We start from the raw sequence: 15825 nt of genomic DNA, 5'->3' as shown, positions 1-15825 counted from the left end.
AACACTTCTATTGTGTGACTTTGGACAAGTCACTTAAGGTCCAATTTACAAAGTGAGTGACAGAAAGGAAAATAGAACCCAAATCTCCTGACTCCCAGTTCTGTGAACTATCCACTAAACTAGATGTTCTCAAACTGTTGTCCTTGAACCATTTGTTAGTGGATTCTGGAAAGGTGGCAGGTCATAAGGTACTAACTCTTCTTGTTTCTATCTGTTAAATCATATTAAAACATAGTATTTAATGTATTTTTAACTTTCCTAATAGTAACTTTCTATGTATTCAGATGTTGTAGTTGCCATAGGCATATTATGTATTTGTGAAGGGGAGAAGGAGTGGTCTTCACAGTCATAAATGAGCTAGGAGGTTCTCCATGATACAATTTCTCTATTAAAATGTGTTCTGTGCTATTAAACAGTTTGAGAACTTTTGCAGTGGTTCTTATATCCTCCCTCATGACATCCCTAGAACTAACTACAGTTGCTCAGAATAAGAAATCTGTTCAAATGGCTATTCAAGTCTGCAAAGCCCAGTAGGAGTGTTTTCAAACAGCTTGTAAATGTAGCTTAGCTCACCAGTACAGAAGGTCTTAAAACATTGGAATCTGTCCAGAAGCACATTATCTTGACACACAGGGATAGCTCACATCTGAGTGGTGCTTTAAAGTAGTCCTCTGTCACTAATTCATCCTTCCTTTCTTCTCTCAAAATTTGGAGACTTTCATATTTTAGGGTACGGCATCTAGGGCTTTATATTATAAAGGTTGCTAAGGCAGTCCTAGAAAGCATTACACCTCTGCTGCAAGCCTAGTCTAATGCTATTATCTTTTGGCCAGAACTGAGATGCTATACTACTAATTTAGTATACTGCTTTTGGAGAATCACAGAGAATTTAATTGTCCTATTTGCCACCTATTTTTTTTTTTCTTTCAGGCGTTGGAATGGTTACACCCATCAATGACCTACCTGGAATAGACACCACCTCATTTGTTAAGGGAGAAAAACTTACTCGTTGTAAGTTAGCCAGCCTGTACAGGTTGGCTGACTTGTTTGGATGGGCACACTTAGCAAATTCCTACATCACAGTGAGTATTTTTAAGAGTAAAATGATTACTTGCGTCTTTGTGTTTTCACCTGTATGTTTAAAATTAAACCTTGGAAAATTAGTTTTAATTTTGTATATGTTATTCAAGTAAATTCAATAATAAATCAGAAATCATTTTTCCTCCTTTGCAGGTAAGAGTAAGCAAAGAACAGGACCACATTCTAATCATTCCAAGAGGTCTGTCTTTTTCTGAAGCTTCAGCCTCCAATTTGGTATGTGCTTCACTTACATTAATAATAATCACTGAGGTTTAGATCGTTTTCTTACAGTTTTGCAGCTAATGAAGTAGGATAGTGGCATCAGGTTTTTGTTTACCCGTTCTGAAATTCATATAAAATCATCTAGTGAGCAGCAGATTAACTTTTGGGATTACACAATCCTCTGCTCCTGAACACTTCTGTCCAGATTTCCGATCCACTTTCACTGCTTTGGTTCCACTACAGCTTTAATGTTGTCCGGCAAGCTTTTTGTATTTTAGCTGGGCTCCCACCTGATCCACAAAAGCAAGTCAAATAGAATTTGTCAGCTACTTTATTAGTATAACAGCAACCTCGTATGAGTAATACATAGTGCTTTAATCTTCAAAGCACTTTGCATGCATCAATCCACGTGACACCCTTGTCAGGAGTGAGGCATATATTATCCCTATTTCACAATTGGAAAACGGGGAAACAGCAAAGTTAATTGGTATAAGGGCTCTTAATTCAGTGTCTAGACTACCAAATTAGGCATCTCATGGTATGAAAGAACTGAAAAGTTTGTTACCCAAATCGTCATATCTACTGGTGAGTCTTGCTGACAATTATTGGAAGGGAACAGAAGGTAGGTGGCATAATATGGTCAACTTCCAAAAGCAGAACAAAAATTATAACCATAAGAACTGGATTTTGTATGCTTCTTTTATTGCCTCTGTTACTCTTTTCTCTTTCCCCTCTCCCCCAACAGTTTGGGGTTTTTTTTTTTTTTTTATTTATTTATTTTTTATTTCCACGACTTTTATTTAAAATGCTTTAATGGCAGTTGTTCTGAGATTGAATCTTTGTTTTCACATTAAATTGTATTAAATTTTCAAGTTCAAATTTGAGAAATTAGGAGGTCTAATTTATAATATAACACACAGTACATTTAATAGTTTGTAAAAATATGTAGTTCGTCTGAAACGTTTATCTGAAATGTTCAGTTTTAGCATCTATTGCTCTTAACCATTTTAGTTTGAGAATTTATTTATAGGTATCTGAATGCTAAATATATCTATACAGGTTGTGCTTTGAACAGAAGCTTGTTCTTTAAGGCGCTCACGCAGGCTTTCTACTCCAATTGAGTCTGCTTGATGTGCTATACTACCATCTCTTCCTTTAGCTAAGGGGCAGCCAGATCAAAGAGGAATTTCTTTCTGTTTATCAGGATCTGGCCTTTTTCATGGCTATTTCCACCATCTGGCAAGATCTTTAGCAGCAGGAGGATTTATATACTTAGTCCTGGCTGGCCTAATACTTCTAACCGTTATTTTACTGATGAATGTGGTAAAAAGAAAATCTTAGCTTGTTTAGGAAAGATCAAACTAAGCACAAGTTTAAGATCAAATATGATAGCTGTTAAATTGATTCTGTTTCCTCTTCCCTTCCCTCCCATGATGGTACCTACTGAGCTATACATTTTTTGGTTTGGTTTTGGGTTTTTCTTGTTGGGTGGGGTTTTTTTTTTTTTGGTTGGTTTTTCCAGTTGGTTCATGGCCAGTTAGTCATGGCCAACTTACAGTAGTTCCACAAGTTTCCTTTGTTTGATTTTTCCAGGTTAAATTAAATATCTTAGGAGATGTAGTTGACCAGGGGAGTACCAATCTGAGCATCGACAATGCAGGATTCAGTCCACATGCTGCCATCTACTCCACGCGCCCTGATGTCAGATGTGTGATACACATACACACCCCTGCAACTGCAGCTGTAAGTCTGTACAGTTCCTAACGTGGCCTAAAGAAGAAACCGTTTCAAAATATGAAATATATTAAGATGTATATTATGAATGTAGATCTAGTGTGTATGGTTCAAACTCGCCTCTCCAGTTTTATACTTGTGTAACTCCATTGACTTCAGTTCAGTTACTCTTGACTTCCACCAGTGTAAGGGGCTTATTCTTCAAGATCCTGAGTGATCCGAGGGTGCTGAGCACTTTGCTGGAATGAGTCATGCATAAAATGAGGATCGGACCACCTCAGTCCTAGTGAAGGAGGAATACAGGTCTGCCTCATCTTACGCGGGGGTTCCGTTCTGCGGTTAGCGCATAAAGCGAAAACCGCGTATAGCCAAAACGCCATTGAGTTCAATGGCAGGCGAAATCGCCCACATTACAGGTATAGTATTAAAACTGTTGTTTTTCTTTTTTTTTGGTTTTGTTTTTGCCGACCATGTAAAGTTGAAATTGCGCCTGTTAAATATGCGTAAGATGCGACAGACCTGTATGTACAATTTAGGCCAACGCTTATTTTAAATGACCTCAGTACTACATAATGTGTTCTAAGTCATGATGTAGATGATACTAATTGCATTTTTAAGAGGTTATATTAAAACACTGTTCTGGGCATCTCTCAAAGTTATAGCTAAACTAGAAGTTCAAAAAAGGGCAAAAATGAATAAGAGGCTGGACTGAACTAACTAAGAGAAACAAGGAGATACATATGTATAGCATGGCTAGAGATGAGAAAAGGAAGACATGACTGTGTACCAATATTTGAAGAGTGTGTAAACATCAGGAAGGACGAAAAATTGTTGAGAGTTGATGTAGAGTGATGGGAATGAAGTGAGGAAAAGATGCATTAATATCAACTACCAGGGAAAACTTGCTTATGGTGCCATCTATTATGTGGCATAGTCCCCCAAGTGAAGTGGTAGCAGTGCTCTCACCATATTTTAAACTAGACTGGATAAAGCACTAGAACAGTGTCTCCTCCATATTGAGACTCCTCTTATCTAGCCAGCATATAGCCAAGATTTCACTTTCATTTAAGAAGATAGGTGGGACAGAATGGTCGTGATCCACAGGTAGAGAACCCATGTACTGGAAAAATACTATAGGGAATAATCTACCACTAATATGGTGAATTTCTGGATGACCTAATAGTTCAGTTATAACTTTGGAAGATTAACCAGGAAACTTATGGAACAGGGCACTTTTGTACAAAACTCTGGTTTAAATGTTTGTTTTCAGAATCTTAAAGTGATCAATTTTCTTGAAACAGGTTTCATCTATGAAGTGTGGTATCCTTCCAATCTCTCAGGAGGCTCTGATTCTGGGAGATATTGCTTACTACAATTACCAAGGATCTCTTGATGAACAAGAAGAGAGAATTCAGCTTCAGAAGGTTCTTGGGCCCAGTTGCAAGGTAGTCAACCTTTATTCATGTTTTTCATTAATCATTTGCATGTACTGTACCAGTTTCTACCATTTAACGTTAGTGTTTTCATTCACTAGGTTCTGGTCTTGAGAAATCATGGTGTGGTAGCCTTAGGAGAGACATTAGAGGAGGCCTTTCACTATATTTTCAATGTGCAGCTTGCCTGTGAAACACAGGTAAGAGAGATGCTTTGTCATTATTTAATTTCTGAAGGAAAGACTTATGCTATAATGAATTATTGCAATGGATAGACCCGACTCCATAGGGAGAAAGCTCCATTATTGCAAAGTATTCAACAGAATCTCTGCTATTAGACGCAATATTTGTGTGGAACAGGAGTAGTCAATAGGAGGATCATCGGCCAAATCTGTACCACCAGACGCTTTTAAACGGACCCCAAAATCTTTTTATTTACTTATTATTTTTCTTGTTTGGAATCTTGGCTTTGCAATACCTTGACCAAGAAATTTGGACCTTGACAAAAAATAGACTACCCTGGTGTAGAAGTTCTGTGGGCTAAAGAGGAGACTTGTTTCTATTATAGAATGAAATTAAAAGCATGTTTCTGTTTACTTCTTTGTATCTGCACAGTTAGCAATATCAAAATCACTCTGGGTATGAGCGTTAGTTTAGGCATCATGTGTTGGCTTTGCTGTAGAGCACATTGTGTTCGCTTGAATGAGTTTGTCCCATGGGATAGTATCATTTATTAGAAAGCCGTCCTATTGCAGTGCAGCATTGCAACATGATACTATTTAATGAAAGTTATTTTGGGAGCCATTAATGTTTTGCCAACTAATCTGTTGAAAGCCAGGCAATCTGGGGGGAAATGTAGATGGATCTGTAATATTACAGGGCAGATCTGGAGTCCCTCTTCTCTAAATGCAGATCATCCATGTGAAACTGTAACAGTGCTTTCCACAGTGGACAGAGTAAACTTCAGGAGCCTGTGTCCAGGGGTGCATACTTCAGCACCCTACAAAGCATAGCTCCATGAACGTTCCCTGCAGGGCTGAACACCGTGACTGTTAGAGGAGCAGGAAGGAAACCAATCCATCGCTCCTTACTCTGCATAGAAATGGGACACAAAGTCTGTGGATACCACTAGATCCTCTGTGGTCTGATTGAAGAATTCCTTCCCCTCTCCACCCTCTGTCCTTGTGGAGATTCAAAGCGCCCAACTCAATTATTCAAGCTCAGTGTTGAGATGAGGAAAAAAAGGATTTTCCACTAGGAGCACAAAGTGGAGGAGAATGGTGTATTACACAAAAAATTAAGCAGAATCCAGAAATCACTTGTTAGTTCTTATTAAGTAATTAATCAGACATACAGTTGCCTTTCTCTCCAATGGTAGGGTACATCTGTATCAAGATTAAAGATATTTCTCTGTCTTCTAAGGCTAAAAGTATATTGTTGCGCATGTAATAAATAATTGAAGTTTATTGCAATTACTCCTTTTAGAGCCATAATTATTAACTGATACTGACATTCATACAATAGGAATCATTCTCTGCATGTCTTAATGTAGTTGTCATCATTGTAGTAAAAAGAAAAGGAACCTGGAAACATAATTGCAGCCAATTTTATGTTTATAGTTTTTCCCTTAAATTCAGACAAGCTGAGAAATCCACACCCAAAAAATTATCTATAAAGAAACAGATTACTGTGTGTATATTGTTGCAGGTTCATGCGTTAGCTGGTGCAGGTGGAATAGACAATCTTCTTATGCTAGACCTGCAGAAGTACAAGCCTTTCACACACGCTGTGGTAGCAGCTGGAGGAGTTGGAGTTAATATGGGCTCCCAACAAAAATGGAAAGTTGGGGAGCTAGAGTTCGAAGCTCTCATGAGAATGCTAGACAACCTGGTAGGTACACAATTATAACAATACAAATGCAACCCTGGACAGTTTGAGTGCCTTTTACTCCTCTACTCTTTGTGGAATTAGGCCCTAAGTAAAGGAATTGTCTGTTTGATTTTCTTTATAAACTTGAAAATGAAATGTGTAAATGAAAAGTAGTTTTTATTGAATATTTAATATTTCCTATATCTGAACATTTGACCTAGTACAGAATATATATATATTTTTTCTAAATCTTTCCATATCTGAAGCCTAACACAGCAGAATAGTGAGAGCTGGTTAAGCTAAAATTTCTGTCAGGAGACTGTCACAAAGGTTAATCATTTCTCTGTATAAAGCTGCATTTCTATAACATTCATTTTCCAATCATCACCTTAGTAAATAAAATAAAAATGAAAGCTTCCAAGTATGTTATGAATTGTAGTGTGTGTTTCTAACTTCTATCAGGTTTTATCTCTTTAATTTTTATGGACTTGAAAAAAGAAGTTCAATACTAATTGTTCAAAATGTAACGAAATATTAATTTCAAAGTAAGTGATTTACTGATAAAGTAAAAGCAAAGCAAAAGCGGGTACCACTTGCATATTAGTGCAATGTATAGGACTCAGACATGAATTACGCTATGTGCTCAAGCAGGGAGGATAGATGACCCCTTGCTTTCCTGTGTGGACTACCTATATCACAGGTCACAACACAGCAACCAGGGTATCTCCCCCACAGGCAACTGCTCCCCCTTTCGCATGGGTGGGCAGGGAGTGGGATGTGGGTGGAGCTGGAGCTCCACTGGACGTGCTGGCCAACACAGCTCAGCTGGCATGGAGGGGCAGTAAGGTGACCAGGTGCTAAGTGGAAAATATTGGGACCGCCGCGGGGGGGGGGGCTTTTTAATTGTTACACTCACCCGTCCGGGTCTTTGGTGGCAATTCGGCGGAGTATCCTTCAGTTGCTGACGGTCTTTGGCGGTATTTCAGCAGCAGGTAATAAACCGTGATGCCAAAGACAGAAGCACCCGCCGCCAAAATGACACTGAAGGCCAGGACGGGTGGGAAACAAACGCCCGAAACAAAATATCAGGACAAATGACGTCCCGACCATACTTTGGTCGGGACGCGGGACAAACTCCTCAAAATCGGGACAGTCCCGATTTTATCGGAACGTCTGGTCACCCTATGGGGCAGAAAAAGGACTGGTAGAACTTACTTCTTTCTCTCCATGCTCCTCTCCTCCCCCACTTTCCCCATCCCCACCCCCACAATGGAGCAAGGGCTAAGCAAAAATCAAATATGACTGTAGGTCACCATTTGGTCCCTGCTCTGCTTCTGTGCTGCCCCTTACTCAGGGCAGAATTCCACAGGCCAATTTAGCTCAAACTATATCCTTACTACTTCTTTGAGTGATTGCTCATGTGTATTCCACAATAGGTGTGCGTGCTCGCCATGATTTTTTCCCCTAGCAGTACCCGTAGCGGGGAGCATCCCCTGTGACCTCTAAAGTGGCGCCTGCCTGGCGCAGTATAAGGGGAGCTGCACACTTCCCCCCACCCTCAGTTCCTTCTCGCCACCAGTGAAGGTGCGTTGGAACTGCTCTGCTGCCCCAGAACTGTTTGTTTAGTACCTGTAGTTAGTTAGCGTAGTTAGTTAGTGAGCCCGGGCCGGGGCATGCCCCGAGTCCCGGGATTTAAGTTGTGCGTTTCTTGTCGGCGTTCTATGCCAAGAAGCGACCCGCACACAGACTGTTTGCGCGGCTTGGGAGAAATCCATATCAGCGACAGGTGCAAGATTTGCAAATTGCTTAAGCCTTGGACCAAAAGAAAAAGGGACATTAGGCTCTGAGCCATTCTGATGGCGTCGGCGCTGACCCCACCCCCAGTACGCCACTCCAAGCCGGTACTGGGCACCGCGGTGTCGGTACACGGTGATCCGCCGGTGCCATTGACCATCGGCATCGCTCCCCGTCCATGGGGCACACCAAGAGGGCCAAGAAGACTCCCTCCTCGCAGTGGCACCGAGGGAAGTCTGGGACAGAGGCTAGGCCCATGTTGGGCAGTCCTCGATCACCACCGGGCCCTAGGCCTCCGACTCACGTAGAGCGGAGTAGCCCGGCCCTTCGGATCAGGCCTCTCCAGATGTCCGGATGCCGTCCACGCCCGAAGCCCTCTAGGGGGCCCGGGACATCTTGTCCATGCTGGTGCCTGGAGCGCCGCCAATGTCGGCCCCATGCTCCAGAGGCAAGCCTCCACTGGGATCTCTGCAGAAAAAGATAAAACAAGGCTGCATAGATGAAGGACTCCCGCATGACCCTCCAGACCCTGGGTCTCTATGTCCCAGCTCTGGCAAAACCTAAGTTCAAGCCACAGCAGACTCCGACCGACCCGGGCCACCCTCCCGAAGTACGAGGCAGCCTATAAGAAGCAACGGGACTATAAGAGACACCCTCACAGGCAGCCTCGGCCTGTCCCCCAGCCTGTACCCTCCAAGGGCAAGCAGGCAGGGAATAGACAATTTTGACGGGACGCTTGGAGGCAACCCACCAGCCCTCATTAGGGATTCAACCTCAGTAAAGCTTCCCTTCTCCAACCGGTTGTGTGCTTTTCTTCCGGAATGGTCTCAACTCACTTCAGACTGATGGGTCCTCAATGCCATCTCCCAGGGTTACACCCTCCAATTTACCTCCTCCCCACCCAACCACCCCCCGCCCCCATCCCTCCTGGGGGACCCCTCGCACGAAGCTCTGCTCAAGCAGGAGATGGAGCGACTCCTAGGACTAGGAGCGATAGAGGTGGTGCCCAAGGAGTTCATGGGCAAGGGGTACTACTCCCGTTATTTCCTTATCCCAAAGGCCAAAGGGGGTCTCAGGCCCATACTGGACCTATGAAGTCTGAACAAGCCCATGGTGAAGCTCAAGTTCTGCATGGTCTCCCTGGCCTCCATCATCCCCCTCCCTGGATCTTGGGGACTGGTATGCTGCCCTCGATCTACAGGACGCGTACTTCCACATCCACATATTCGAGGGGCACAGGCGCTTCCTCTGTTTTGTGGTGGGACAGAATCATTACCAATTTATGGTCCTCCCGTTCGGGCTGTCTGCTGCCCCCAGGGTGTTTACAAAATGCATGTCAGTGGTAGCGGCCTACCCCAGGAGGGGTACAGATATTTCCCTATCTGGACAATTGGCTTGTCAAGGACACCTCCTGGTCGCAGGTGAGGGATCATGTGGCGCTCCTCCTGTCCACGTGCACCACCTTGTGCCTACTGGTAAACAACACCAAGTCCACGTTAGTCCCGGTCTAACACGTAACGTTTATCGGGGTGCTCCTGGATGCAGTATCGGCCAGGCCTCTCTCCTGCCAGACAGGTTCGAGACCCTGAAAGGTCTCATCGACTCGGTCACAAGGTTCCCGGTGACAACAGCCAGGGTTTGCCTGCAGCTCTTGAGTCATATGTTGGCGTGCATATACATGGTCTGTCACACCAGACTGAGGATGAGGCCCCTCCAGCTCTGGTTGGCCTTGAATTTCTCCCAGGACATGGACAGGATGGACAAGGTTCTCACTGTGCTGGACGCTGTGGTTACCTCCCTGCAATGGTGGTCCACCCCAGACAACATGCTCCAACGGGTCCCATTCAGGGACAGGGTCCTGTCGCTGGAGCTGGTGTCCGATGCGTCGGACCTGGGTTGGGGGGCCCATGTGGGGAGCTTTCAGACCCAAGGCCTGTGTTTGACTCAGGACCTGACCCTACACATAAACGTCAAGGAGCTCAGAGCGGTGCGACTGGTGTGTATGGCCTTCCGCTCGCAGTTGGAGGGCAAGGTAGGCAGGGTCCTCACAGAGAACATGGCCTCGATGTTCTATATCAACAGGCAAGGCGGGGCCCGCTCCTCCGCTTTCTGCCTCGAAGTCCTCAGGTTGTGGGACTTCTGTATAGCCCATGACATCTACCTGAAGGCCTTCCACTTACCGGGCGCCCGAAACGAGAGGGCGGATTGCCTGAGCAGGGACTTCTCCTCACAACATGAGTGGTCCCTCCACCTGGAAGTGGCCCACCAGCTCTTCCAAAGGTGGGGAACTCCCAGGTGGACATATTCGCGACTTGGCAGAACCAGTGATGCCCCCGGTTCTGCTCCAGAGGGGGCCTAGGGAGGGGCGTTATCTCCTTTTGCCTTTCTCTTGTCCTAGTCGGGTCAGCTTCTCTACGCCTTCCTCCCGTCCCCTCTAATCAGCAGGGTCCTGGAGAAGATAAAGTCGGACAAGGCCCGGGTCCTCTTGATTGCCCCGGCGTGGCCCAGGCAGTATTGGTACGGGACCCTCACAGGCCTGCTACTCCGCCCGGACCTGCTTTCACAAGACCAGGACCGCCTCTTCCATCCCATCCTAGCGGCTCTTCACCTCACGGCGTGGCTGCTCAATGGTTAGGTGGAGAGGAAAGGACATGCTCAGAAGAAGTTCAGCACATCGTCCTCCTCAAAAGTAGACAGCCCTCCACTCGCCGCACTTATGTGGTGAAGTGGTCCCGATTTTCTAGGTGGGTGGCGGACCAAGGTGTCTCCCCGGTGACCACCCCGATCCAGCTTATCCTTGATTACCTCCTCCACCTGAGGGCCCAGGGCCTGGCGCCCTCGTCTGTCAAGGTGCACCTGGCGGCCAAATCGGCCTTCTATCCGCCGGTGCAAGGACACAGTGTGTTCCCATGCTATGACTGGCTGGTTCCTTAAGGGTCTAGACCATCTTTTCCCATATTCTAGACCCCTGGATTCACAGTGGGACCTGAACCTGGTGTTGGCTTGTTTCAAGGGGCCCCTGTTTGAACCACTGGCCACTTGTTCCTGGTCTCACCTCTCGTGGAAGGTAGCCTTCCTGGTTGCTATCACGTCGGCCAGGCGAGTCTCAGAGCTCAGGGCCCTGACCTCCGAACCACCACACATGGTCTTTCATAAGGACACGGTCCAGGTCCGCCCACACCCCGCGTTCCTCCCAAAGGTGGTCTCCACCTACCACCTGGGTCAGGACATTTTTCTACTGGTCCTCTGCCCCAAGCCTCACACGTCCAGTGAGGAACGCCGCCTCCACATGCTTGACATGCGGCAGGCTCTGGCTTTCTACCTCAAGCGGACTAAGCCGTTCAGAAAGTCCTCGCAACTGTTTGTGGCGTGGGCTGAGCGCACGAGGGACCAGCCGATTTCCACTCAGCGGTTTTCCAATTGGATCACTTTGTGCATTCGTTCCGGTTATGAGCTGGCGGGCATTCCCCAGCCACCCATTGTGAGGGCACACTTGACCTGGGCACAGGCCTCATCAGCTGCCTTTGTGGCCCACGTCCCCATCCAGGACATTTGTAGGGCCACCATGTCGTCGTCAGTTCACACGTTCACCTCACACTATGCGATTGTCTCCCAAACCAGGGATGACACCAGGTTTGGCAGGGCTGTCCTCCATCCTGGGAACTTTTGAACTCCTACCCATCTCCAACAGATATAGCTTGGAATCACCTATTGTGGAAGACACATGAGCAATCACTCGAAGAAGAAAAAAGTTACCTTTTCCGTAACTGGTGGTCTTCGAGATGTGTTGCTCATGTCTATTCCACGTCCCACCCTCCTTCCCCTTTGTTGGAGTTGTCTGGCAAGAAGGAACTGAGGGTGGGGGGAGCGCGCAGCTCCCCTTGTATCGCACCAGGCAGGCGCCACTCCAGGCGCTCCCCCCTACGGGTACTGCTAGGGGAAAAACTTCCGGCACCGGTACACATGGCGCGCACCCACACCTATTGTGGAATAGACATGAGCAACACATCTCGAAGAATGCCAGTTAGGAAAAGGTAACTTTTTTTTTTCCATCAGAAGGGAAAAGTTACCTTTGTTGGCTCTTGAATGGAGGAGGGAATTGACCATTATAAACTTCCACAGATTATTCTTAATCCTTCCGGATTGCACTGTTCATAAGGGAAGTGGAAAGACTGTCAAATATGTGAAAAACTGCAGTTATGTGAAATTTTGATTGTCTGCTATGATGCTGACTGTAAAGGGGTTTTTATAAATCCATAAAAATATTTTGAAGACGGATACCCCAAACCTCTTACTTGGATGAGTGCAGATAGTTCATTTAATACATACGCAGTGGTAAAAACTTGCCATAATTTTTTATTGTTTGGGGATTATTGGTTGATCTTTTTTTTTTTTTTTTTTTTTTTTCCCCTCCTTAACTCCTCAGGGATACAGAACTGGCTATGCTTATAGGCAACCTCTAGTCAGAGAAAAACCCAGGCACAAGAGTGACGTTGAGATCCCAGCCACTGTGACTGCCTTTTCTTTCGAAGATGATACAGTTCCACTTTCCCCCCTCAAATTCCTAGCACAAAGACAACAGCGAGAAAAGACAAGATGGCTGAACTCTCCAAATACATACTTGAAAGTGAATGTGCCTGAAGAGTCTTGGAATGGAGAGACTAGTCCCAGAACTAAGATAACGGTAGGAAGCTATTTTTGGTAGTTGTCTTGTTCTTCCTGTACCTGAGAGAAAGTGAATTATACAGAGTTTATATCACTAAATCTGGCCCACTTCCAAAATCCTTTTTAGCTGGATTATCTAATTAGTTAAAAGCTAGCAAACAAGAAAATAGGCTTGTCTGAGATTGAACGTGAGAATAGCTGCTGCACTGATATGCCCTTTCTGTTTGGGGGAATTTTGGTGATAAAAAAAAGGATAGCTTTATTATTCAGTCTTTGATTGATTTCCTCTTCCTTATTGGTTCTTGTAATAGGAGCTTTTTTGTTGTTGTTGTACTGCATATAGCATGCTAAGAATTACCCATGTATCCACTGTAGTGTCTCTCATTTTCCCCCCTCTATGTTGGGGTCTCTCCATCCCAACAGGAGCGCTATCTTTTTCCAAGCTAAATCAATCCCTCCATGCTTGTTGTGTCTAAGTCACTGTCACTATCTCTGGTCAAAGACAACTGATCAGGACTTTCTTTAGAGCCCATTAACACCACCTGTTAACATATGTCTCTGAATGATGTGCAGGACTTCCTTCTCCCAGGACTAAGTATGTTGCCTCCACCACATTCCCAACCAGCTAGTGGAGAGCTCAGGTCTCTTGCAAAGCGGTGCCTAGTAGAGGTATCCCAGTTGCATAAAAGATAGATTAAAAGCAGCAGCACCACCTGGTGGTAGTTAACCAATTTCTCTATTCCTTTAGTTTGGTAGATATACCATCAATGGCAGGCTTATGTTAAACTTTGCTTAAAAAGGAAAAATCCCAATGTGAAACCTGCAATTAGCAGAGGTAGGAGATTACAGTACAAATAGAGTAAGAGGGAGAGAGAACCAATTCTGGAGCCCTTAGATGCTGCATTAATGGAATAAAAAGTTCAATGGTCTTTATCCCTTTTATACAGGATTTTTGGTAAAAGCGATCCTTTCTAAACGTAATCATGTTAATATCATTTTGTAGTTCTGTATCATTTTTCAAGTGAGCTTTTCAATTTTTTACAGTCATTTAGTTAAACTTGCCTTTTGTGTGAATATCGTGAGGTAAGTCTTACATCCACTTACAAGTTTGTAAGCTGGAACACAGAACAGTTTAATAAATTGGCAATGATCTCTTAGTGAGTGACTAGCAGAGCTGCAAATAGAACCTAGGAGTCCTTGCTCCTCCTCCTAACCACTAAACCATGCTCTTTCCAATGGCCACATTCTTCCCCTTTTTTCGCCTAACATCTAAACATTTTTCTTTAAGTGGATGAAAGCTGAAGACTCCTCCAAGATTAGTGGAGGAACTCCAATCAAAATTGAAGATCCTAACCAATTTGTGCCTCTAAATACAAACCCAAGTGACGTGTTAGAAAAGAGGAATAAGGTAGGAAATGATTAATGAAAAAATCTGTAACAATATCTTGAATTATTTACAGGTACCAGATATATATTCTAAGTCGGCAGTCAAGTGGTCATTAGAAACAGTAATAAAATGGTTTACTGAAAATATCCTCGCTTTACCAAAATGTTTTTTGGGTTTTTTTTTAAGTTCCACATGCTATTGGAATTGAATAATAAAACTGGTAGCACCTTGATTATAATACTTAGCTAGATGATCAGCAGTTACTCTGGGAATGACAGATCAGAGATGGCCCCAAACTGTAACACTTGGCTAAGCACAAAACTTAGTGGAAGTTTGAATCTAGATCTGAACTGAACAGCTCTGAGCCATTTCTCTTATGTTGTAGGTGCCCTTTCTCAAAAAACTGCAGAAATACTCATTAAAATGTTGCATAGGTAGTTTCTGGGAATTAATATTTATTTTAAATGTACATAACTAATAAATATCATGAATGTGAAAAGCAGCCATTTTCAGAAAGCTGACCCAAACTCCACCCCAGGCATGATTATTTTGCTAGACATGTAATGCTGTTTCTGTGAAATTACGGGATTTACTTACTTGGAGTCTTTCAGGGGTTAAATGGCCATATTACCATCCCTGAGGACTGAATATGATTGAGAAGGAGCAACTCCCTTCCTCAAAAAGGATAAATAGAACAATGCCCTGTAATCATCCAGACGTTGATTTGGACTACTGTTATCGGTCCCAGACACTAAGCTTTCTCTTCCCAGGCAGAGTCACAAGCCTTACTGTCTCAAAGAGAGAGGGGGGCTAGAGTCCTGGGGTGGTTTTGTTTGTTTTTTTCATTAAATATTGACAGTGTGCATCATTGCCATGTAGATGGGGCTGCTGGTTGAGGAAAGTAGCAAATTATTCAAGTGGGGCAAATTCTACCAATACTTCTGTGACCACACATGTTATTGACCCATTGAGATCTGAGCCTGTGTGATTCTACCTCACAAGGGAGGAAGGCAGATTCAGATGGTGTGCAGTCACTCTACAGAGCTCACCTCCACTGGGGTCCCATACATGGTGGCTCACAACGGGTGCAGGTGGCTGGGGTTGGGACCAGGGTGAGTCTTTAGCGGTGCTGAAGTGGGGTCATAGGATCAGCAGGTACTGTGCAGTCAGAGGCAGGGGGCACCTTATCCCAGAGTAGAGCAGTACAAAGTCCAGTGCTACAGTTGTGCTCCGTTGCCCAATATGTTGGCCATACAAAGTTGATGGTGGGAAAGGGTTTGCTATATAGGGACAATAGATGCTTCAAATAACATTTGTCTTTTTCCGTATAGATTCGTGAGCAAAACCGATATGACTTAAAGACAGCAGGACCACAATCTCAATTACTTGCTGGGATTGTTGTGGATAAAAAACCTAGTCCAGTAAGTGTACATCATGACTTGGGTTTAATTCACTGCCTTAAATGGGTTCTATCAATCTTTCTTTCAGACTTGGAGGTTTGGTCTTTTCTTTTTAAATGTTTTTTTTTGTTAAATGTGACCTGAAAATACTATATCTAACCTGGGAGATATTTTAGTCATTCACAATACAAGTTTTTATCTACAATGTTTTAAAAAAAAAAAAAAAAAAAAAAAAAAACCA

General features: G+C 44.1%; 1 protein-coding gene across 10 annotated transcripts in view; it reads left to right on the top strand.

Annotated features, from left to right (window-relative positions):
- ADD3 (adducin 3) overlaps positions 1-15825 on the top strand; it is a 191449-nt gene that overhangs the window by 156988 nt on the left and 18636 nt on the right. For all 10 annotated transcript variants that reach the window (XM_034775291.1, XM_034775287.1, XM_034775285.1 and 7 more), the window contains 9 exons: positions 931-1082; positions 1234-1314; positions 2896-3045; positions 4338-4481; positions 4571-4669; positions 6177-6359; positions 12559-12816; positions 14086-14205; positions 15516-15605. In XM_034775291.1, the coding sequence (XP_034631182.1) occupies positions 931-1082; positions 1234-1314; positions 2896-3045; positions 4338-4481; positions 4571-4669; positions 6177-6359; positions 12559-12816; positions 14086-14205; positions 15516-15605 (1277 nt within the window). The remainder of the gene's footprint in view (positions 1-930; positions 1083-1233; positions 1315-2895; positions 3046-4337; positions 4482-4570; positions 4670-6176; positions 6360-12558; positions 12817-14085; positions 14206-15515; positions 15606-15825) is intronic.

This window comes from Trachemys scripta, chromosome 7 (assembly GCF_013100865.1).
Source record: "Trachemys scripta elegans isolate TJP31775 chromosome 7, CAS_Tse_1.0, whole genome shotgun sequence".
Taxonomy (NCBI): domain Eukaryota; kingdom Metazoa; phylum Chordata; order Testudines; family Emydidae; genus Trachemys; species Trachemys scripta.
The sequence above is the reverse complement of the archived record's forward strand: the minus strand, read 5'-3'. Positions and strand labels throughout refer to the sequence as shown.